At 40.5% G+C, this 24,455-nt stretch overlaps 1 protein-coding gene across 2 annotated transcripts in view; it reads right to left on the reverse strand.

Moving 5' to 3' along the window:
• Window positions 1-24,455, reverse strand: part of RPS6KA2 (ribosomal protein S6 kinase A2) — a 172,413-nt gene that overhangs the window by 47,117 nt on the left and 100,841 nt on the right. For both annotated transcript variants that reach the window (XR_012651700.1, XM_075036113.1), the window contains exons 6-10: window positions 23,574-23,680; window positions 16,653-16,690; window positions 15,773-15,915; window positions 7,948-8,018; window positions 7,027-7,115 (exon numbers count right to left, since the gene is read on the reverse strand). Coding sequence is in view for 1 of the 2 variants with exons in the window: in XM_075036113.1 (XP_074892214.1) it covers window positions 7,027-7,115; window positions 7,948-8,018; window positions 15,773-15,915; window positions 16,653-16,690; window positions 23,574-23,680 (448 nt within the window). In the remaining variant the exon portion in view is untranslated. The remainder of the gene's footprint in view (window positions 1-7,026; window positions 7,116-7,947; window positions 8,019-15,772; window positions 15,916-16,652; window positions 16,691-23,573; window positions 23,681-24,455) is intronic.

Genomic DNA, 24,455 nt, shown 5'->3' on the forward strand with positions numbered 1-24,455 from the left:
TGGATACAAAAAGCAAACACTTTGTGAACGTAACATGCAGGATTGTCTGTCAGGCCTGCTAAATAATAACACAAGAGGAATGCTCTTCTGATTACTTCCCCATCCTGGTAATCTTACAGTATAGACAAATGTATCTGACGCACATAAGGATAAACAATCCTAGCCCGCCACGCCAAATTATGTGCTCGGAGGCAATCAACCCCACTGAGGCGTGAGGTCTTTGGGTTATGACGGACAGATGGCTCTAGGCAAACACAGCATGAAATCAAATCTTAGAAAGAGAAAAGAGGACAAAAGGAAGAACATTGTCACTGTATAAGTCTGTTGTATACCTACAACTTGAGTACAGAATGTAGTTGATGCCCTCACCTATAAAAGGGTATACTTACTGAAGGTAGGAAAAATCAAAGAAGGGCAACAAGGAATAGTATGGAATGACTGGGTAGGCCAGGACTTTTCAACCTGGAAAGAGATGACTGAGGAGGTTTATGATAGGTCATTAAATGATGTTAGCAGGAATCAGGTTCAGAACAACCTGGAGATGTTTCCTCAGGCAACAGACAGTTGCGTGATGTGGAATTCCTTGGAAAAGATGATGTGGATGCAAAATATTTATATGGGTTCAGGGGGAGGCCAGAAAAGTATGTTGAAAAGAAATCTATTGAAGATTACTTCATCGACAAATCACAGGAGGTTCAGGAAACCCCTTGCTTGACCTTAAAGCAGGTGTAGACTGGGAGAGAATTTAGGTGAAGTATTACATATGCTTACCCTATTCTTACTCTTCCCTAGGCAGTTGTTTGTGGCCCACGGGTACTGAACAAGAAAATAGTAAGACTTAGATAGTAATAAGACTTGTTCTATGTCTTCCCTAGCATGTTTTTTCAATGCACAGTCTAAAGTCTGCACTAGATTCCCTTGGAAGATTTATTCTGATTTTAGCAATGCCAACAGGAACATGAAACCAACACAGTTACTCTGAAGAGAATTACATTAAGCAACTCTTCAGAGAAGAAATATCTGTGAAAAATGTTTTGTGTTCAGTGGTGATGACTGGAAACTTTGTAATGTGCAGTAGATGTTCTTTGCTATATAAGGATGAAATCCAAGTGCCAAACTGAATTCAAAGGACTGGGATAAATGCTACAGACACTGTAAGCTACTGGTAGCATTCCCTGGACTGAGGATAACTGCTGATGCATTCCATCTTCTCTGCTCTGTCCCTTCCCCATTGTTTCCCTTTTCCCTCTTTTGTAGGCTTATGGATACATCACTGTGTGATGGGAATGATCTGCCTTTTTCAGACTATCTATCTGAAAGCCACACTTTTTGCTACTGTTGTTCTTTCTTCCACAAAAACCCAGAAATCAGGACCAAGGAAGAAGCCCAGCCATAGCTGCTTTTCTTAGTGGGGGACTGCAGTGTGCAGTAAGGAACGCAGCATGCAGTTGACACAGGCATTCATTTGAAAAATTGGCATTTCCCACTTGGGACCACCTCAGAACTCTAGCAGAGAAGGAATCTGTTGTTAGGAGTGCCAGGGCTTGACTCCATCTCTGGTTAGCTTAATGTATTGAAGAGCTTTAGGAAGGTAATAGCCTAATTTTGCCAAGAGTGAAGGACTTCCAATTCCCAGCAACCAATTTTACACCATGGAGAAGGTTCAGCGCTTCCTGCAGTTTTTATTCCCTGACCTTCCTCGCCATGAGACCTGCTGGCGTAGCCCACCGCTCCCTCTCGGGCTGTGTGCCGTGGCTGCAGGCAGCCGTGCGTCGCCTGGTCCTCTCCTCAACTGGAGGAAGGAGGTGGCCCAAGGGCTCGCCCAGGGACAGCTCTGGGAGCCAGGAGGGGCAACCCTGACCCTGCTGCAGAAGTCCATGGGAGAGGTTAGGCACCAGTGCTTATGGTGGAGTCTCTCTGGATTTGCTCAGCATGTTTCAGCCATTCATTTATCATCTGCAAATCTAAAGTGGTACTGGAAAGAGATGTGCTTTCATGGAGAAAAGAGAAGCACCAGAGAGGTCGTAAGTGGAAAGTCCTGTTTCATGGGGATGGACATTTTTTGGTATCGAGATGGGTATTTAGCAAACTGCTGAAGTGCAGCACAGGATGGCACACCACAGGACCGCAAACCTCTCACCTTCCTCTAAGTTTCTAGTTGTTTTTTTTAACTTCACTTTAACTTCAATGTAGTAATCAAACCTATCTGTAAAGAATAATCAGCACAATCAAACCTACTGCCTGCAAATATTTCTATGTGCCATCCAGTCCCATGAGGGTCTGTGAAGATAAATAATGCTTTCAGATAAAACTGCCAGTTTAAACACATTATAGAGTGCAAGGATTTATATAAAAGCAGCCTCATGCTAATAAGTGAGAACTTGATTATCTAAGATTGTTTTATGCCTGTAATAAAAGTGTCTGCAAGCAGTAACAGTAGAATGTTTTGATTGCTGAATCATTATGGATAATGTGAGCTTTCTAATATATTAAGGGGAAAAAGGGAGACCTATGAAATTTGAAAGTTGATTATTTGGATATTCAAAATGAGCAGAAAGAGTTTCCAGATTTTTAGTTTCAGATAATAAAATTTTAGTGTCTCCACAGCTTCATAATCTTTTTAGTGGGCTAGATTTTTTGAAATGCATTCCTAAGGTTTACAAGAAAGATGTACAGTCGCTCTGACAAAGGTGAAACTTCTTTTTTAAAACCCACCATCTTATAAACTGGAAAAACAAAGTTTTCTATGTGCCAAAGCAGAATATATCTTCACTGAGAACATAGGATTAAGGAAATAATAACTCTTTATTTGGCTTTTATTCTGAATCTACTAGCACATGCTTTTACTCCATACTTTCTTGGCCAAGCTTCTCAATTATAAGGACTCTGGAACCTTCATACTGCTCAGCAGCATAGGGAGTTCCTGAAATGCTCTTTACATTCATTTACCTACCTGATTAGATTCAGGCCCTAGGGCAAGTAAGAATTAGTCCCTTGCCTAAGTTCCTGGCAATGTAATGAACTAACACTTTCATCATACAACTTCCTTTCTGAGATGCTTCCTCCTTGTTTGCCTGGATATACCAGTTAGTTTATTTTAATAATTTAAAGTTATGCTTGTTCGTAAACTAAAATTTATTGTACTTAATCAGAGCAATACTACCAAAGCAGTGCAATGCAGACTATTTGTACAGCAGAGTGTATAGGCTCAGAAAAGAACAGACAACACCCGTAACAAGGGATGCCAAAGGAAGGAAGACTTTTGATTCCTTAAAAATTTGTTCTAAAGCATTAATACGAGCACCAGACTTAAAAATAGAATCACGTAAACTGGATTACTAAATTCCTTCTCTGCCTTATCTGAGTATCTCCCTTCAACTCTAATATTTTTTTCCATTAATAATCCAAACCTTCAAAACAAAGTTTCAAAGCAAAAGTTTAGAATACTTCATCAATCTTTACTTCTATTTGTTAAGATATCTAAATCAAATGGCAAAAAGCAAGACGGCAATCAGAATAAAATGATTTTCAAAGCTCAGCATCTTTCATCTTGCCAATATTGAAAATACTTTGGAACTAAATACACTTTCCAGATTTGTAAACTTCTGAAACAATGGCTGAAAACAAGTGTTTGAGCCATAATATGGTTCATTTATTTTAGCATGCTTCATTAATTTTCCAAAGATTTTTCAAAACAGGATGTCTAAGCCTACTTTTCTTTTAACTTCCAGAAAACTTTTCCCAGAAAAAGCTAAAATCCACAAAGTTGAAGCAGTCCTTTTTTCTACTGACTTCTGTTCAGTATTTAGGCCAAACATTAAGTATTCCTTCTTTTACTACCAACAAGTCTGTTTCCATAATCCTTCATACTGATTCTCAATCAGTTAGAACAGAGAGATCCTTCAGAAGCTTTCCACCGCTGTCCCTGGAATACTAAGATCTATTTTTCTGTTACTTTTTTAGATTTTATTTCCTTGAATGTTTGTGTTATAAATAATGTCTTCCTTTCTTGCAGCCTTCCCAGTATTTCAATAAATCTCAGGTTTAAAACCTTGACCCTTAGCCATTCCCCAGTATTAAAAGGGAGATGATATGGGGGTGTCCCGTTTTTGGCTGGGATAGAGTTAATTTTCTTTCTAGTAGCCGGTATAGTGTTATGTCTTGGGTTCAGTGTGAGAAGAATGTTGATAACACACTGATGTTTTCATTTGTTTCTAAGTAGTGTTTATACCAAGTCAAGGATTTTTCAGCTTCTCATGCCCAGCCAGCAAGAAGGCTGGAGGGGCACAAGAAGCTAGGAGGGGACACAGCCAGCACAACTGACCCAAACTGACCAAAGGGGTATTCCATACCATGGGATGTCATGCCCAGTATATAAACTGGGGGGAGTTGGCCTGGGGGGATCACTGCTCAGGAACTAACTGGGCATCGGTCGGCAGGTGGTGAGCAATTGCATTGTGCATCACTTGTTTTGTATATTCCGATCCCTTTATTATTATTATTGTCATTTTATTATTGTTGTTATTATTATCATTATTAGTTTCTTCTTTTCTGTTCTATTAAACTGTTCTTATCTCAATCCTTGACCGTTACTTTTTTCCCCCTGATTCTCTCCCCCATCCCACTGGGTGGTGGGGAACTGAGCAAGTGGCTACGTGCTGCTGAGTTGCTGGCTGGGGTTAAATCATGACAGGGGGCTAGAATTGTCATGGCTAAAACTAAGCAACTTTGCTTATTTCAGTGAGTAGCTTTTTATTTAAGGACCAGTATCCAGAAACTCCCACTGAGTTCACTGCAGCCCCATTTTGGATGGATAGCAGCTTGTGGGAAGCCACAAAACGAGCAGAGCAGAACAAAACCAAGAGACAGGGAGGAAACAGCAGAAAGGAACAGAGGGAGGAAGCGGGAAAAAAGTTTATATTTGCTGCAGCATATTATCTTTCTGAACATAGATTAAACCTAGAAATCCCAAGACTCTAATTTTCTCTAATGTCAAGCAAATTGCTCGAGAACAGTTGAAACCTGCTGAGAAAATGTGTTTTTCCACTATCATCTCTACAGCATATCGGACTACAAGAGCTACCATTTAGGTCAAGAGGTAAAACCTATGGGAGAGCATTCCCTCTGCGGGCCGTGTGGGCGTCTGCCTGGGAGGAGAGGGGCCGCAGCGGGGTGCTGAGGGACTGGCTCCCCACCTCTGCCAGAGGTGGGGTTGTCCCCTGGTCCCTGTGTGGAGCAAGGGCGCTCGGCTCCTTCTGTCCCCGGCAGTCACAGGGAGAGGTAGCCTGCTCCGTACTGGCCTTCTCCGCAGGAGCCAGGCTCCCTTGGGAAACAGCTGAGCCACCGTGTCTGACCTCTACGTGCGGTGGGGGCTCCGGCTGCCATGCTGCAGCCAGGCAGAAAACATCCATTCACCTAAAACGTGACAGTCTGACGGTGCTCGGTATAAAGCAGAGGGCTGGAGTAGCTCCCACGCCGCCCCACCTGAAGCAAGGGACAGAACTACCAGAGCATGAAAAGGTCAAGCAGAAGCTCAAGGGCGCAGAGCAGAGCGTCCATCTTCCACCCGTGCGCGAGCACACCCGTGCGTGCCTATTAAAACCGGCAGGACCCATCTCTCAGGCGGGCGGTGATGGAAGTGGGCTGTCAAGCCTTTCACGCTCTGCCGCCCGGTTGGCCGCTAACGCTGTGACTGCTGCGCAGGGACCAAAGGCACAGTGCGGCAGAGCTTCGGCAGCACCACCTCCAGCACCGGAGAAGCGAGCGTGGGTACTGCAGGACGGAAAGGGGGAAACCTCGCTTGCACCTCTTGCTCTTTTCACGTCTCGGAACAAGGCATTTCCTAACTTAGCTTTTTGCTTCTAATTTTACGTCTCCAATCTGAAATAATCTTACAAGTGTAAACGGTTGCAAGAGAGAACAGCAAATTGCTTTTCGCACGTCTCAATATTTAACCAGTCTATGCCATTCTCTAAAAGACAAGTAATTTCTTAGCTGCCAAAACTCCCATGGATGGCAATGAGTCAACCACATATTTAAATATGACCCATCAGCAGTCTTCTTGTGATGCAGTTTACAAAACTGAAGGATTAAATCCCTGCACCTAAGGTCAACTCCTGCTCCTAAAGGCACAAAAACCCCAACAGAGGTACAAAGGAAAGGTTTGTCCCTTTCCTTTAGAAGCAAATTCTTCCCTTGTTCACCCAAAATGCAGAATATGAGACCTATGGAGAAAAAAGAAAGCTCCAGAATTTTTCACAGATCTAGATAGGATTTTTAATGAAAAACAATCCAGTGCCATTAAGGTCATATCATTCACTTGATATGACTGTTCTTATTCTTCCACGTAAAAACCGAAGACCAAATTTGCAATTAAAATCATGCACCAGGCATTGCCCATGACCTCACCAAATGCAATCAATTTCGTAATAAAACTCCCAAACAAAGGTATAAATAGCATAAGATGCATGATCCAATACATACTCCTAGTTTATCACAATTTAAATAGGATTATTAACAAAAGGTAAAAACACATTAGTAAGAAAGGAGATAACACATTTAGGGTAATAAAGAAGAAAACCTACTGTGAAAATGTTCCCAGCAAACAGAATGAGACAGCATCAAAACTTATTTGAGAATGGGAGAGACAAATTCTACTCCCTTTTGCTCCGCACCTCAGATTTGCAGCTAAATTATACAAATTTAAGAGAGACCTGTTTTTCAGTTGCCTATATTATCATATGCAGCAGTTCTCTTAAACCCTTCATAAATGCTGGTGCTTTACGCTCCCTCTTCACCAAAAAAATACAATACAAGCTAATATCATGTTTTAGATTCCAATGGTTTGCCTGTGCTCTTTGCAAATTTCTCTAGTAACGCTCAAGGTTCACTGCGCTCTGGGAAGGAACACAAAATGCCGCATAATGAAGAGGATAACTATCAGGGAAGATGCACCGAGAGAAACAATCACCACCTGACAAGGCAGAGCGCACATAACAAATGCCCCGATCAAATGCGCGTGCATACCTAATCTGTTGGAGGGGTTCCTTTTGAAGAGGGCTCGCAGCAGGCTCTGGGCTTCTATGCTCAAGAACTGCGGCATTCCCAGCTTGGCTCTGAAAAAACACAACACTTGAAAAGAAAATAGATTTTTCAAACATTTTCTCCATCCCACTGTGGTTTAAAAAGTGGAATTGCAGTAGTCAGGAAGGGCAGACACATGAATTTGGTGACCAAAGGCTACCTAAGCATAATGCAATACAGAGTGAGGACCTGATCTTGCTGAAGTTAAAGAAGATTTTACCACTGGCTTCACTAGAGGCAGAGTAGATCTGATGAATCTCATGACACCTTTTGCAACCTACAAAGGTCATTTTCCTACAGAAATTTTTTCACTTCTTGAGCTTGCTGGAATAAATTTGGGAATCAAGAAGAATTTAGACAAACAAACAAAACTTCATGAAAATAATTATACTTAACCACATATTGATTAAAGGGAATAAAACTTTTCCCTTGGCGACTCACTGCTACAGAAAAAAATGTAATATTGAGCAAAGATAAGCTTCAAATACTTATGTATGCACTTAACGTTAAAAGAATGGGAAATTTGCAAAGGAAAAGATTTGAAACTTGTCAACAACAAACATAAGCTGTCCTGCAGAAATCTGACTGTTACCACTTTTGCGTAGATAACAATATTACAGAAAGTAAGATACATTTCTTTTGTAAGGCCCCTTCAGTAATTCACTTCCTGCTATTTATTCTGAAGGCAATTTTACAGCCACATGCAGGCATCCACTGAGCATGCCTTACCAAATTCATGTCTAACATTGCTTTGAAAAACGCATTATGGACATTATTATTCTCTACCCTTCATATAATTAGGACGTATAGGCTGCCCAGAGGGTACAGTTAACTCATAGTTAGAGGAACGGTTTCAGTACTCACTTGAGAATGAGTGCCATCGTCTCCTTTCTGTCTTTTCCCTGGAAGGGTAACGATCCTGTCAGCATCTCAAACTGTGGCGTAACAACAAAATGGCAAATCAAATGAGTGTTGAGATGGTCTGCATAGCTGATAGACACCATACCCACCCTCTATTTCCAACACAACTGAAAACTTGAGGGAAAAAAATGGTCCAACAAGCTGTACTTCACAAAAAGATGACACAGCAAGTCCAGTTTATGCAGAACATGAAGGACTGACATGACTGTTTTGTTCAAGAGTCTTGTTACAAACGGTTTACACTGATACGTGGGGTCAAGTTTTGGTGTGTTTGGAAAGAAGTGTCATATATACTGTTTCTTCCAGCACCCGTTTTATGGCCAATGCTGGAGATGAGAAATTTGGCTGGAGGGACCCTTAGTCCAAATAGGTGTGGCTGTTCTTAGGTGTCTGGCACGGACTGTGGTGCAAGGAAAATGGGTTCAACATGCCACTCCCAATCTTTTTAGCTTGAGTCAAACCACCTCTTCGATTGTCTGCTTGCACCACTTAGAGACGCAACTGCTATACTTTGCAGGAGAAACACGCACAAACCCCATGTTCTCAAGGCATCTGAGTGTGCTTTTTTCTCTCCCGCTTTGGTTCCCCTGGCTCTATTCAGTGATGAATTTTGCAAGTGTCACATTTAAATGAACCCAAATCTCAAAGCAAAACTCAGCAATCATCATCAATTATTAGCCTAACTCACACATGAAAACATCAATCAGATATGGTTCCTTTGAAACAGATTAGTGCTTTCAGTAAATCTGACAGGAATTTCACATTTGTAACCAAAAAAATAAAAACCCCAGCCGAAGAAGCTTGCCTAATATGGATTCAATACCAGGTCTTTCACGCAGCTCTTGCCACAGTGTTTCGTGGGGTATGAGTGGCAGCTGATTCCTCTGACGAAGGGATGATGAAGGTTATGCATCACCAAACACAAAGACACCAAGAACATAATTCAGGCCAGGCACAAATGAGGACAATGTCCATCAAGGGTAAGGAGAACTGTTACTCGCTTCCATCTGTGACTCAGGCTTTGGATCTCTTCTACTATAATAAGTACCTACTAATTAATATTTGTTGCTATAATTAAATACCCATTAAGGCAGGACAGATTCTGCAACCCTTATGTAGTTTTTGTACCTTATCACACAAGTAGTTTCACTGCTCTCGGGAAGCACATATGTGCAAAAATGGATCCTTTCATTACCAAAACCGGTATCAGACTGCCTCACAGCCTGACTCTGCCCTTTTCCCAGATTAAATATAGCCATACCATAAGAAAAATATAAGAAAACATAAGAAAACTGTAACCGTGAAACTGTTACGTGAGTTTTGGGAAGGGAGCAGAGGAGAGGTTTAGAAGCCAGGTAACTAATTGACTATAATTAATTGCAGGATTAATCTGCATTAGTAACAAATTACCTCAAGGCAATAAAACATATAGTAGAAACAAGGAAAAAACACTTTTTAAAAGTGTGTATGGCTGACAGATAGAAACAAGATTCGGACAACACAAATGTGTTAACTCCTGCTTGGTCCAGGAGAGTTAAGAACTGCTCTGTAGAGCTGGAGGAAAGCAGCTCATCTTCTAGAGACAAACACGATGGGGAAGAATTTTTAAGACTGCCTAAATGACACTGGAGCTGAAGCACCATTTGCAAAGTAATGCTGACCTATTAGAGCCTTAGTCCTGATAAAAGTGTTCAGATATACTGGGGATGAGGGGCAGAGAACATTGCCTCCCAGATCAGCAGCAGAAGTGGTACGTATTGTACCAAACCCTCCTCATGATTTCTAAAGAGTTTATGTTCAGGGCAAGTACCTAATGTTCACTTACACTTGCTCACATTACTTTGTTGTAATAAATTTAATTTAACAGCACTAACAATGACGTCTACAGCTCATTTATTTTGGCAGAAATGGGCTTGACACAGCTGATGCAGATGATACAGATAAAAGAAATTCAGATGCAGTGTCCAAGAGGGAAGGAAGGAAGGAAGGAAAAAAGCAATTTAAGTTGCAGGAGGGAGCAGGGGAAATGACCATCCTGGAGGCTGCAGGCAACATTTACTGCACTGCTCTAACGGCTAGCACTTTGTTACCACATGTCTCCCAGTTTTGTACATCTAATGTTGAGATTAATTCAGATTCAGAAGAAATGCACTTAAATACATCAGTATTTAAAGTGAAAGGCAGCTACACGAGTTAAATGTCTTTTTACTTCAATGAACTCAACAAGCAGCAGCTGGAAGAAAGCACTGGTTTCTCAAGTGCAGTCATGATTAAATCTGTTACAGGTTAAAAATGAAATAACAAGACTGAAAAAAAAATACTAATTGAAATAGTTCATCTCATCAGTTAAAGCTACTGCTTTACTGCACAACAACTTGTTTTCCTGCTTATTTTTTTAAAAAAATCAAAAATCTTGCTAAATGTAAACATGCAAACAGAAGTGAGCACTTGCTGCTAACACCCTTGCACATAAATACAGAGTTGTATGGGTCACTACAGGTTGACAAGGAGCTGAGCCTAGGTGTAAAGAAACTCTGTAGTATTTTTGGCTCTTAAAGCAGACCCTATAGTTTTGCCGGGAGACTCAGTTTTCACTCTCCACACCTCCCCATCTGTATAAACCATCTGTTTGCTCCTTGCCTCCCAATGATTTGCTTCCTGGGTATTCTGGAGGGCCACCTTCTGTTAGCCAGCACTTCAGAAGCCTGTGCCTCCCTCCAACCTTTCCTGTACTAATATTCAGCACGAAAGGCAAATATTCCCTGTTCCAGTTCAGCTGCCTATTAAGAGAACGTACTCTGCAGTGCTTCCTTTCTCTAGTTTTCAGGGCAATTGCCCATTTCGGTAGGCAAACCACCAGCACTGGAGACCCCAGAAGATATACATGTGGGAAGACCTTGGGAAAGAGGGCCCCATTGCCTGAGGGAATGGATTTAAGAAGCGACCCTGGTAGGTCACTGAGGAAGATAATGAACGAGAAAAAATCCATAGCCTGGGATAATTGCCAGATGAATCTTCCCAGCAGATGGAAGGAGAGCAGATTGTGCAAATTATTATAGCCCAAGTCTGCTAAAGTAGTGTGACTCTAGGATAAAATTCAGGGTTACAAAGAACCTTGATATCGCTCGGGTTTGAAAAGCAGAGAGCGCCACTCTTGTCAGAACGGCCAGGTTCGCCTCTCAACACTTTCAGTAATTTTCTGGGTAACTGGGAGCTGGTCAGCCATGCAGTTTCATCATTTGTAAAATGCATTAAGTATTTTTCATTATTAGCCAGGTGTGAAGCATAATGAATTAGTGTTTGCAAAGGGTTTGAACACCTTCACATAGCAGCTAGCATAAACATTCAGAATACTGTTCATGAAGACCATCTCTTGCACTGGGAATAAAACAAGTGTTACAATGGGATTTTGTAAAAGAAGATTGTATTGCTTTGATGTCTCATATTGATTTTTCCAATGCCACTGTACAGTTACTACAAAATTACTACAGAGCTGTCTACATCATCTGGATACCAAAGGGATATTTTCTTCTCTCGTGAAGACTTCACTCCTTACACATTCACTACATTGCTGACAAATATAAACACATTTCTTTCTATTTGGGACTACCTACTGAGTCACCACACCCCTTCTTTCTCTAGTTATGTTCCCCTCTCTCCTCACATGACTCTCAAAGGTGTACAGTGGTTTTTTCCTGAACTGAAACAGATACACCTTCTGTGACGTCTGTGGCCTTGTAAATCAGCTGGTACCATGAACTATAAACCCACTGCTTTGAGAGCCCTTCAGAGAGGGTTGTGGATTTTATATCGTGCAGACCAGTTTATCTGGGCTTCAGAGATGGCAGTGTGGGCATTGAGGCTCTTGCAGCACAGCTGAAAAGGTATTAGTCATATACACAACTTTTTAACAATTTAAGTCAATTGCTTGTTCATTCAGATCTCTTGATGCAAAGCTTTTGTAGAATATGTCCTATCCAAAATCTCCAATGCAGTGAGTAAGATGCAGGAAGGCAGAAAACAAAATCTGTCCAGTCATGATAAACCACATAAACTCACCAGCACAAAATTTTAATTGGGTCCCAATTAGGACTAAGTGAAATGCAGGTATTGTCCTCTGGAATGCTTGGAAAGAGTGAATTTCAAGATGTGTATAACTATACCTGTTGACACATGCTAAGCTACCATAAAACAATTCAAACAAACCGAGCAGCAAATGAACAGAGCAGATAACAGTTTTAGTTCTGTGGCCTGTGTCAAAGACTTAGCTGGTGGTAAATGAAGTTTTACTGTTGTGGATCGTAAAACTCCCACTGAATAATAATTAATAAAATAATTACTAACATAATTAATTAATAAGTCAAGACCAGAATTTAGTCTTTTTCAGGTAAGTTTGTTTTGATATTAGTAATCACAACATGCCACATTTAAGGTTGCCTTCAAGGATCATTCAGTTTGATTCCAGCCTGTGTGTCGGTCAATGCAGGTTGGCAAGGAGCTGCTAGCACAGCCTGACTCTTCACACTGTAGCATTAATCCCTCTTCACAGAACAGAACAGACAAGATATTGTTTGGCTGCTCTTCTGATGGCTAGGTTACAGGCCATTTTATCACTATCTGCCTAATATGTTCCCTCTTTTGATCAAAATTGTAGGTATGAAAATTAGACTATCACATTCACTTCCTTTCAACCTATGCATATTCCACCAACTGGTATATTTTCTTTGTATACTTCACATCATACTGCAAACTACTTAGAGAGAAATGCTAATAAATCAATTGGATACCATTTAATTCTCTTCAGTTTTTCACACTGGCAGAAAAACAGTTTCCGTAATAGAACATACAAGTGACAGAGAAAGGAAAACAAGGAGAAATGAGCAGAGCGAAAGACAGCATCAGAAAATCCTCCTGCACTTTCAGTGTATGGAAATACCCTTTTTCTGCTCCAACCAGTTAATTGTTAAAAAGGAAAAAAAGATTGAACAGATAAGAGCTATTTTTCTCTAAGATGTCTGGTAGCACTCAAAGGCTTAAAGCATTAGCTTACAGCTAAAAAGATTTTACTCTCTTTAACTCAGCTCCTTTTATATGGACTCTTATCTTTTCTAATTCTAATACATTGATTCCCTGGGGGAAGGGATGAAAAGAGAGATGGAGGGGAAAAAAAAAAAAAAGAAAGCCTAGCAAAAAAACAGGGGGAAAGGAACCAAGTTCATTAGCAGGTGAAAGAAAAGCAGTCTATATACCAAATACACCATCATTTAACTGGAGACAGATAGCGAGAAGGCACAGCTATCCTCCAAAACTAAATATATAATAAAAAAATTTAAAGGGTTGGGATATATTTATTATATGAGACATAACCTATTGATTTTCCTGAATAAACATATATGATTCAGAAGTGCTGAGCATCCACAAATGCATTTGTGGCCATAGGAGATAAGGATGTTCCACTCCTTTTAAATTCAGGTAATAAATTACAATATTTGCTTAGATTAACTGCTGTCAACCAGCTGGGTCAGTGATGTAGGCCCTCCCCACCCCAAATTTTCACTAGTTTTCACATTGCATCCTATCCTTACTTCCTTTGGTAGCAGAGAGTTGTCTACTTAGGGTAAACAAAATTTAAACCTACTCCATGGATTGTGGTATGTAGTGTAATATATAGCTACCTAAAATAGCTTCCATACCACAGGAAATGGAGCTGTATTAGAAGAGCACATTGCTACGTTAATTTGTGCTTCTGCCCTAATTCTGCAGGGGAAATACGATAACCACGGTGAGGTGCAGCGTGAGCCACAGCTGCAGTGCTGCACTGCGTTGCGCTGCCCATTGGTGGCTGGGCACTGAGACCTTGGGTCCACCACTGAGACCTTGGGTAGAGGCTTCAGGAGAGAGCAGCATCACCTTCGTTATCTGAACATATCCCTGTGAGAGTAATAAATGCGTGGCGTCTGGGCTCATGGGACAGCACTATGCTTGATAAAATGACACTGGGAATAATGGCTTCAAAAAACCTATAGCATTCATATAGCTTTTCAAAAATCACAGTGTCACAAAACAAGTGCTCCTTGATCTTCTCTTCGTCCTCCTCAGCAACAATGCCATCACAGACTGAAGAGGCTAGGTGGATGCAGGAGGGAGCAGGTTAGCACCCAAACACCTAATTTTAGATGGCTGGCTTGAGGAGGGTTCAATGCCTCTCTGAAAAACTTTCCCGACACTGCATCCCTGTGTCAAACACTGCAGTGCTTAGCAAAATGTTATCGGGTACTTCTCATAAGCCAAGCAGCTCCACTGTAGTCAGGTATCTCTCACAGAGCTCTTCTTGGAAAGTGTTTTCCAGGGCGTCACTTCTGAAGCAGTCGGGAGCTTTCTTCTACTTTCCAGACTAACAACATTTCACGATGAGTTTATTCCTACCTGCTCTTGGGGCAACAGTACTCTTTGGCTGAACAGCTCCTTTCTCCCTGTGGTGTTTTTCCCTGTGACGTATTCATGGATGGTACAGGTACTATACCATCTTTGGACCATTATTGGACTAATAAGCATCTTCAATTAATAAATTTTCCCTGCAACACTGTACCAAATACTTTATTATAATGGAGGCACATGAGATCCACTTACTTTGTTTAGAAAAAGATGGCTATCTCATCAAGTAAAATATCAGATTAATCTAGAATGACTGATTTTTAGTAAATTCATGTTGCATTTTAAATAACTTTTCATCGATGTGCATGTATAAAAAATGAATTAGCACAGTTTCTCATACTGATTCAATTTAAACTACCTCCAGAACAGCTTGCAGGACTCTTAAAGGTTAAGCAACAGTGGGGAAAAATTGCAACTTTTGTATAGTTAATCCAATGCAAAGACGTGTAAGAAAAAGATTAATTCCTAGCTATTCCACTGTGCCAATTGATACATTTGTGTCTGTTTCTGGTGATTTCCCCCCTGTGAAGAGCAGTCATTTTAAACCTGTTTCACATACATCATTTTAAAAACAGCATGCACTGACGACAAAGCAAACATCCTAAACTAGTCATAATCAAGACACAGCAAAAAGGAACAGAAGAAGAAAGGAGGATGACATGGTGCCCCTATGTATTTGTTTTCTTTTCCCAGCAGGAGAAAAGAGAGATTTTTGAGTTACAGTCTCCTACCAGCTAATAAGACTACAGGAGATCCACCACCAGTCCAAAAACTACCTGAATCTCATTAGTGGAACAAGAATCAGCAATGCCAATGTGAAGATGACAGATGAACGGCAAAAGAAATACTGAGGTCCTGTGAAACATCCAGAGTGCCCTCTAAAATATGTCCTTTTTAATCTATTAAAAAAAAAAGAAGTAAATTTCTGAATTTCTCTAAGACGATGTCCCTAACATCTGAAAATTGCTGCTTGGGAAATTGTTTCCTAACAGGCATCATGTTAGTAACTAGGAAGATGTTTCTTCTGAAACGCTTGTGCTCTTCTGAGCTTGCCCTGCCCTGTTTCTGTGCAGCGGAAAAATTAGTGGCTCATGGTAACCAACCGAGACAGCAAAGGACTGTGAGAAGGAAGAGAGAGAATCTAGGGCAAAATGCTACCTCATATACCCCCAGGAGCAGCTGGTTCGTTATTGCTGATGCAATGAAAACAATCAAGCAATCATCACACATCTACTTTTCTATTAACCCTTAATTGCTGAATGTAGTACTTTTTATCTGAGGGATCTGATCACTCCTACAGCCACCCCTCCAACAAACACCACTTCTCCATTACCATGAGTACGCCAAAAGACCACCAGTCGGCACTCTGTGTGTGTCCTCGCCGGTTGACCACCTCTGGGGCCATATACTCTATTGTCCCACAGAATGAATACGCTCTCTTGTCATGGTCGATGGCTTCTTTACTCAGGCCAAAATCTAAATAAATTGGAACAAAAAAGACTCATCAGGTCTTTAAAAATGATTATTTACACTTTTGCTCGCTTAAACTGTTCAACCAAGTCACACTAACCATCTGACTGTGTGCAGAAAGGCCACAGGCACGTGCATGCTGAAGCCCTGCCTACGTGGAGTGCCTGGTTGGCACTCGTTAATATGTCCTGAAAGTAGGTGTACCATTTTCTCTGCTCAGAAAGAGGTTCTGAACCAAAGCAGAAGAGAGAGTTTAAAGAAACAAAAGTACACAGTTCAGGTTTGGTGAAGACAATCCTGGTAAGGATTCTTGGTCAGGTAACCAAAGCATTAGGAAGAATAATCCCAGATAGACACCAGCAGAAAGGATGGCCAGACAGCACCTCCAGGGTGGCAAAGGCATGTCTTTCCAGGTGTCCTCTGCACAGTTACAATTCAGAGGTTTTAATCTGGAGTAAGAAGTCATATTGGAAGCATCCTTCCATCCATGGTGGCAGGCAGTCAAGCCTGCATGCTTCACATCAGTCAAGAGTACAATTTTACCACAAAAATGCTATGTTCTCCATGTGCTGTGCAGCACAGGTGCTTGACAAATTGCCACAGAAGAGAAGCCCAACACTCATACTCTGCTGGCTTCTGAGTTTTTGTAAGCAAACTCTTTCCAAGTAAAGACCAAGATGCATGGAACATACTGCAGAAAAAAAATCACCTCGTAGACATTAAGTTTTCCATTCCTCACATACCTGTTATCTTAATGTGGCCCTCTTCATCAAGAAGAATGCTGTAAAGCAAAAAAAGCAAACATTATACATTAGGCAGACACAGAGTACAGTTAACAAGCAAGAATAAAACACATTTAAGACAGTTAAGTAGATATGCAAGACTCAAATATATGTGTAAACAAACCCTCAGTGGATTCTATGCCTCCAGAAAGAAAAATGATCCTCAAAGGTCTGTCTAATCTCACGTCTGAAGCACGCACAGCCTGCGGCAGTTGTACGGGGAGCCTCCTCCTTACTCCATAGCACGCTCAGGGTGGGCATGCAAACCGAGCTCAGAAAAAACAGGGTGTTCAAAGCCAACAACTGCAGAGTATCTGCTTCCAGCAGGAGAAGGAGCTACAGGTTTTCTGCTCTTCTCCTAATAATAAAGGCAAGCACACAAATATCAGGGCTTGGACTCACTGGACCTAAAATTAGCTCCGAAGGTAGATATGTTCATGCTGTAAGTAATAAAAGTGATCGTAGAGCACAATGACCAGTCACAGCCTAACTGCATGGATCTCAGCCCCTGCTAATTTATTCTGTCCGGAAGCATAAATGAAAATTCAGCCTGGAAGCCAAGTTCAAGTGTTCTCATGTCTGCCACCTGCCAACATATTTTATTTTCACAAAGGCACTCCAACATTTCTGTGAGAAAAATGACTATAGTTCACAAAAAGCATTGCTAGTTTTGATGGAAACAAGAAGGAACATTGAAACTGAAGAATAATGAATTTTTGTAACTTTTCTGCCTATAAATGCCGACACAGTAATGAGGGTGTTGTTTCTGCAGTTCTAGTTAGATTTAGTATGTTTCTCTTTTCAAAATGGTCTAGTGAGGTGTCAGCTATTTTTATATTCCCCTTCTCTTGGAGAGTCACTTCAATTATTCAGGAAGAAAATAAGACAGAAGTGAAATAAACACATGGGCTACACTTTTGTGAACGGCTCTCTCTGTACTGAAACATAATTGACAAGAGATGATCTGTCATTCGTTTGTGTGTTTAGAACAGACTGTTATTGTGTAATTCATCAAACAAAGGCCAGCAGCTGAGTCACTACTATGTGTTCAATAATTAAAGCTTTTTCTTCTAGATAAAAGCATCTTTACCTCTATTCTTTCTCCCCAGATTTCTTGAAGAGGCATAATTTTTAAGTACTAGCCTATAACAGGCATGTTTAAATGTATTTTTGTGACTGCAATCCCTAAACAAGAGGCTTGTGCTTCAGAAGAGAACAGAATAAAACACCTGCCTGTGTGGAAGTGAGCGTGAATGTAAGAACTCCACAGACCTGGCTCTGGAAAAATGGCAAGGGGGAATACAGCTCACAGAAATCACCCAAAATTTTGCCCCACAGCCAGGAAGCCCCTGTGAATACCAATGCAATTCAAAGGTTGGGGGATTTTCCCCACAAACATCAATTTTGTATTTCATAGATTTCCCATTGAAAATCCATGCTGCTTTTCTATGTATACAATATATGTTCTTCATACCTGTGCCCTCATTAGAGAGTTCATACCTTACCCTCATTAAAGAGATGGAAGGAATACCAACGCAGCTATCAGACTGATAATACTGTTTTAGGTTAAGTGAGCCAGAAGCATACAACAGACTTTCTCATGCTGAGCGTTTCCATGAGCAGCAAAATGAACAGGTCCAGGTTTCCTATGGATGTGTATCCTATATTCCCTAGAATTTGATCTACTGTTCCCTCCTCGGTCTCATGTTCCCTAATCCCCCTTATACAGTGCCCTCAGCTGTCTACAGCTTCCCCTGTGGCCCCTGGCAGCACCCTTTGGACAGCTGGGTGCTTCCACATTTGCCATCTGCCAACACCTATAACGCTATGGTTATGAACTGAAAACTACATTTGATGTAAAAAGACAATAATATGCTAACAGTGAGAAAAAAGGTAACTGTTGCTCTGAGTTAGCTTAGAGTGACATTAAGTAGTAAACAACAATGTACCTGCTTCTGAGCATCCAAATTAGAACACAAGACAAATAGTTTTCCTTTTACTGTAGAAGCAAATTTATTATCTGATCATACTTTCTGTCTTCTCTGTTTATCGCTTTACAGTTCCTTTTTATCCCACACTGTCCATAGAAATTCTATTGTGACAATCACAATCACTTTAGCTACGGTTTGCAGGATCAGCTAATCTGAAATAGGCTAGTATTATTTTGTGGAAAGCAAAAAAGAATGAGAAGTTGTTAATGTGATCCAGGCTTGAGAAAAATCTTTCCTCTAAATCAATGTTTTGAAATTATAAAAATGTAAGAAGTAGACTGCTTGTATATGTTAAACTAGGCTATAATCCCACTGAGTGACAACCTTCACTACAAGATTTTTCCATTTTATTTGTTCAGTTTAAGGTTTGAGTTTATTTACAGGATACTGTCATTGTCAACCTGTTCTTTATTTCAAAACAATAGCAACATTTTAGCCTCAGGATCATCCCACAAACATTCAAACTGCTTTCACTGATCTCAGTTTAGAAGTATGCCTTGAGAAAATAAAGGCTGAAAATCTCCATGTTAGAGGCTGGGCAGCTAAGTTAGTAGCAGGGGAATGCTACTCCAAGTTACAGGAGAAGCTCATAGTAGAGCTAGGACTGCAAACTCCGTAGTAGTCTTTTGCTGCAACTCTAGCACAAGGATAAAAAGCCTTTGTTGACTTTATTTTATAGCTTGTCTTAAATCAAGGTCAAAGCAATTCTCTCCCATTTCTCTCTCTCTCTTTATTTTTAGTATTTGGACATGTCTTTTAGGCTTCACTTTGAACTCCAACACACCCAAATCAATGTGAAGTTCTGCCAAATTAAAGCTGGAATGCTGGGGGTTTTTTGGACGATTTAAGTTTCTTTCCAAGTCAGCTCAGTTTTACAGAAAATTCAACCCACACTTTATGTATTTCAGAAATTGTAGCCAAATTTTCAGGTTGGAAGAAAACCTGAAACTTCATAAGAAGGGAAGGAGGGAGGGGTGGGGGGAAGGTGTTCTAAGGTTTGGTTCTACTTCCCATTATTCTTGTTTTAATTTGATTGGTTGTAAGTTAAATTGATTTTGTTTTTTCCCCAAGTTGAGTCTGGTTTTTGCCCATGACCATAAGTTGTGAGTGATCCTTCCCTGTCCTTGTCTCAATCCATGAGTGTTTCTTTATATTTTCTCCTCCCCATCACACCAGGGGTGAGGAGTGAGCGAGCAGCTGCCTGGTGCTTTGTTGCCAGCTGGGCTTAAACCACAACGACAACATAAACCACTCCTTGTTAATCAAAGGCCCTACGACAGAACTATATCAAGGTACCTGGAGATAGAAAAGGCAAAGATAAAAAGAGTCTGTGCATTTTCAGCAGGTAGAGTTACTTTTAAGTCACTCACACCCTTAAATCACAGCATAAGAAATAACATATGCATCATATACTAGTTCATAATAAGTTCTCATTTTTCCATTTTGGTATATTTACCATATTTAATAGCTTGATCCTGCAGTTCTTAAACAGAAACATGCCTCACCATGTAAGTAACTCCATGGGTTTCAGTGTGACTGAACAGTACCTTGCTCCACAAGGGATGCCACTGAAACCACCGAGACAACTCAAGGAGAAGAATTTGGCTGCAATAATTTAAGGGAAGTATCTGTTTGTTCTAAACAAGACTTTAACCAGAAAATTCAACTGCTTGCCTTTTTGAATTAAGTATAGCTAACTTTATAACAACTCCCAGAGTATGTACTCTGGTTGCACTTAAAATTAATTCACAGCTTTGAACTGTTAATATGGATTTTTGCTCAGGGAATCAAAAAAATGTGGAACCTTAAATTTTAATGTACTGAGGGTTCTTTCAAGTGGTCTGAACAGTGCTATTTTCTAACTAGTCTTCTTTGACATAAACAATTCCGATGAACTTCATTTTAGGATACTTAAAGAGCTGAGTGAAGCAATCTCAAAGCTATTAACAGTTACTTTTGGGAGCTTCTGGAGGACAGCAAAAGCACTGAACATTGAAAGAAGGTCAAATGCAGCACCTATCTTTAACAAAGGGGGAGAGAGACAATAGGGAAATTACAAACTAATTAATTTATCTCTAGTTCTGCAAATCTGATAGAGTAAACCTTGTGCTCTAATCAGACTGGCAATGCTTCTCCTGAAGACATGGGTGTAATTCAGCACATTGCATTTCAAAGCAGATACGGATCAAGAGAAACCAAAGGGGAGGAATGAGAACGACTTAACGCCTAGAAAGACTGACTGGTGATGAAGAAGAGTTCAGTAGCTGGATTGTTTAGGGTACAGAAGAGGGTCCAAGGACAAGGATGTGCTCACAATCCCTTGAGGCTCCTGCTGAGAGCGGAACGGCACAGCTGGGGAGTCTAGGAGGACAGGCCAAGGAGCAATGGACTGCAACTGCAGCAAAGAATTTTTTTTTCTGCTGTACCTGTTTTTTTTACTCTAAACCTAAAGTTCCAGTGAAACTGTAGGCTGTTGTGCTCTGCTGTCCTAGGCATGAATACACATAGGCTTTGCACTTATAAAGCTATTTTTAAAGGATACGGTTTTCAATCAAACTGATGCTTTGATTTATCCCTGGGAATGAACTTTAGTTATACCAGTCTGTGTCATTCCCTTTCCTGTACAATAATAGCTATATTCATGTAAACTAATTTTATACTATCACAATTGTATCCAGATTCAACTGTATCACTGGTATCTATTTAACTATACATCAAAGACCATAAACCATATATTCAAAAGTTAGGAAATACAAGAATGAGGGCTGCCACCTTAACTTCACACAGTGATCTCTCTCTATAAAGGTCTTCAGTTGCATGATGACACTTTTTGTTTTCTTCCAGAGAAATCTCGCCTCAGTTGGCAGAACAGGTAATACTCTGCGATTTTAGCAGAGCAGTACAGTGAAGGGGATGGCTGGCTGGTCTCAGCTCAGACAAAAGTACACAGAGAACTGGATCCCATTTGTGCCTTTTTGACATGCTTCTATGTGACAATGGCAAACCAGTGACACCTTCCTTTCTTAAGTGAGCTCTAATTTCTCAATTCACTGATCCCCGATTTGAGGCACTGCAGTTTGCTCTGCAGAAATTTGCTCACACTTGCAGTTGAAGTCAGTGAAAGATGTGCTTTGAAACACAAAGTGACACTTAAAGCTGAGAATTCTGAAAAATCAGGTTCTCAGTATCTCAAATACAGTGAATAGTTTTGACATGCACTTAGTTTTCTCCTCAGTTTCTAACTTCTCCTAAAGTAAAAAAATTATGGCATGTGCCTATAAATGTAACAGCACTGTAACTTACAGTTGAATATACAGGCTCATATTTGGGTACCTTCTAATAGCAGCTTCATATATCATGTGTTAGCTTGAAAACAGCTTCATCTAACACCAGAAAGAAAAGTAATGTGTGATTCATACTAACACTCACTAGAAACAAAGTTTAAAACTGAAAACCTATAATTGGAGTTACTCTATTATGTACATGTTTGTTGATGCTGAATGAATAAAATAGCAATTCAGAACAAAGTTGAAACCGAAGAGCTACTGGCAGATGATGCAACAGCACATAGCAGTGGCAGCTGTGGTGTGACCGCTGCATACCTGCATTTCATATTAGTAACAAACTGGTACCTTTTACCCTCCAGTTTAATTTGGAGGATGACTTCCTGTATTTGCCAAAGACTCTGGTTTTCAGTTTTGGTTGCGTAAACAGGCAAGACTGGAAATTTTGGTCACCTGCGAAGGGGTCTCTAGCCCAAAGGATTGAGAGCTCTTGTTACACACATCTGTATGAATTCATATAGTACTACCACTATTATTTTTGTAACCAAAACATAAAATTGAATTTAAAGTTTAAATCACATACTACTGTATTGTAGATAGTCTCCTCCTCTTCAACTTCTCACCTACAAAGTCCACCTTCCATCACTTTTGGTCTCTTATTTTGTCCGTGAGTGTGAAAGCAATAGCACTCCATTTGAAAGAAAGAGCTGCAGATTTTTTAATTTCCTGTCACAGAAGGAAAAGGCTGCTCTGCTGTTATACTTCGGAATTGTAAGCAACAGCCAAAGAGGCTGCCCTCAGAGATCATCTCTTTTAAATGACAGTCACCATTACGTTAAAAAGGCTAGCAACTCTGAAACGTTGCAGCCTTTTTTACTGATGCCGGCACACAAGATGCAGGCAAAGCACCAGGGAAGCAGCACAGAACAAAACCAATATCACATCACTCCCAGTGATAGCACTGAGGGTGTCATTTAGTCTAGTGAGGTACTGCAAAGAAAAAGAGAGAAAGGACAATGCTCCATAACACCACATTAAGAATAGAAAATAGCCGCAAATAAAAGTGAGAATAATTCTTAGAAAAATAGTTTGGATTGTTAATAAAAGCGTTTTTAAATCCTGATTATCGTGTCTCTCATAAGCTAATACATACGCTAGTTTTCAGAGATGCTCATTTACTTTAAGCAATGGCTCAATAAAACTGAATGGTGCCATGACATATTTCGTGTAAGCTGGAAGTGGAGTTGCTTTGAGCGGTTTATACCACATGAAGGGGAAGGCCAGATTAAATGCTGCAAATGGAGGACAGTGCTAATGAACTCAAAGGCACAGAGATCTGAATCCCACGCTGAGATCATTCACTAAACTGAAGGCCAGGCACACAGAGGCTCCATCACACTGTAGCACAGTCAAAATATTTGGCCTCATGCTAAAATGATATGACAGGAAGACCCTACTGCTGATGGTGAGGGTCTCGTGTAGAGTTTCACATACAAGAAGGAAGGCAGAGCCTCTGGCACTTCTTGATTTACTAGCGTGACAAGGAGCAGAAACGACCTAAAAGCTCATGTATTTATGTTTTGGTTCACTCTTTCTAATTAACTTACTTTTCTGGTTTTAGGTCCCTGTAAATAATTCCAAGACCATGGAGGTGGTCTAACGCCAAGGCCAGCTCAGCTAAGTAGAACTTGACATCCTCTTCTGTAAACATCACCTAGAGAGAAGGAAGAGAAGAACACGACTATTTACTGGACAGCGGTGGGCTGGCTTGCGTTAAACAGATATGGGGAGGGAATTGTCTAACTCAGGGAATGCTGGAAGGACCATCGTATCGGGTTCAATTTTCCATAATTTGTCTGAGCTCACATTAACAATTCTTACCAGATTCTCCTTATAAAACAAAACTTGATCTGCCTAGTACTTCGTTCCTTAAGACATGCTGCTCTCATTCATCTGTTTGATCTGTTTAGATGACATCATGTCACAATAATATGAATAAGGTTCTAACTCCTTAGTCTTTGGCAATGAATGGCAGAATTCAATACGTTCAGTGCAGCCCTTATTGGTTTCACATCTCTTAATTTGCTAAAATCTTGGTATTTGGTTACTAAATTCCCACAAAATAACATGGGGAAACATCTTTGGGGAAGTGAAATGCTTCCAAATCTGAGCAGAATACACAGCATGAAGAGACTCAGAGATGGATTTAAACCCCGGTGCACTGAGGGTTCAAGGAATCTCAGTGCAGGTACCCTAAGCAGTGATGTGTTATCTAACATTCAGGGCCTGAGGAGGTCTGAACTGAGGGCAGTTGTTTCCTTTCTATAGCTGATATGGATACTGCTAACATTGAAAGCTCTGGTTTAAGTGGGAAGAAACTTCTGTAATCAAAAAACCACTAAGCTCAGAAAAACTCAGATGGCAAGATACCCCTTTGGTTCAGCTTTCGTTATATCCCAGATGTTATTAAGTTCTCTTTAATTAAATTT

This window comes from Buteo buteo, chromosome 9, assembly GCF_964188355.1.
Source record: "Buteo buteo chromosome 9, bButBut1.hap1.1, whole genome shotgun sequence".
Lineage (NCBI taxonomy): Eukaryota > Metazoa > Chordata > Aves > Accipitriformes > Accipitridae > Buteo > Buteo buteo.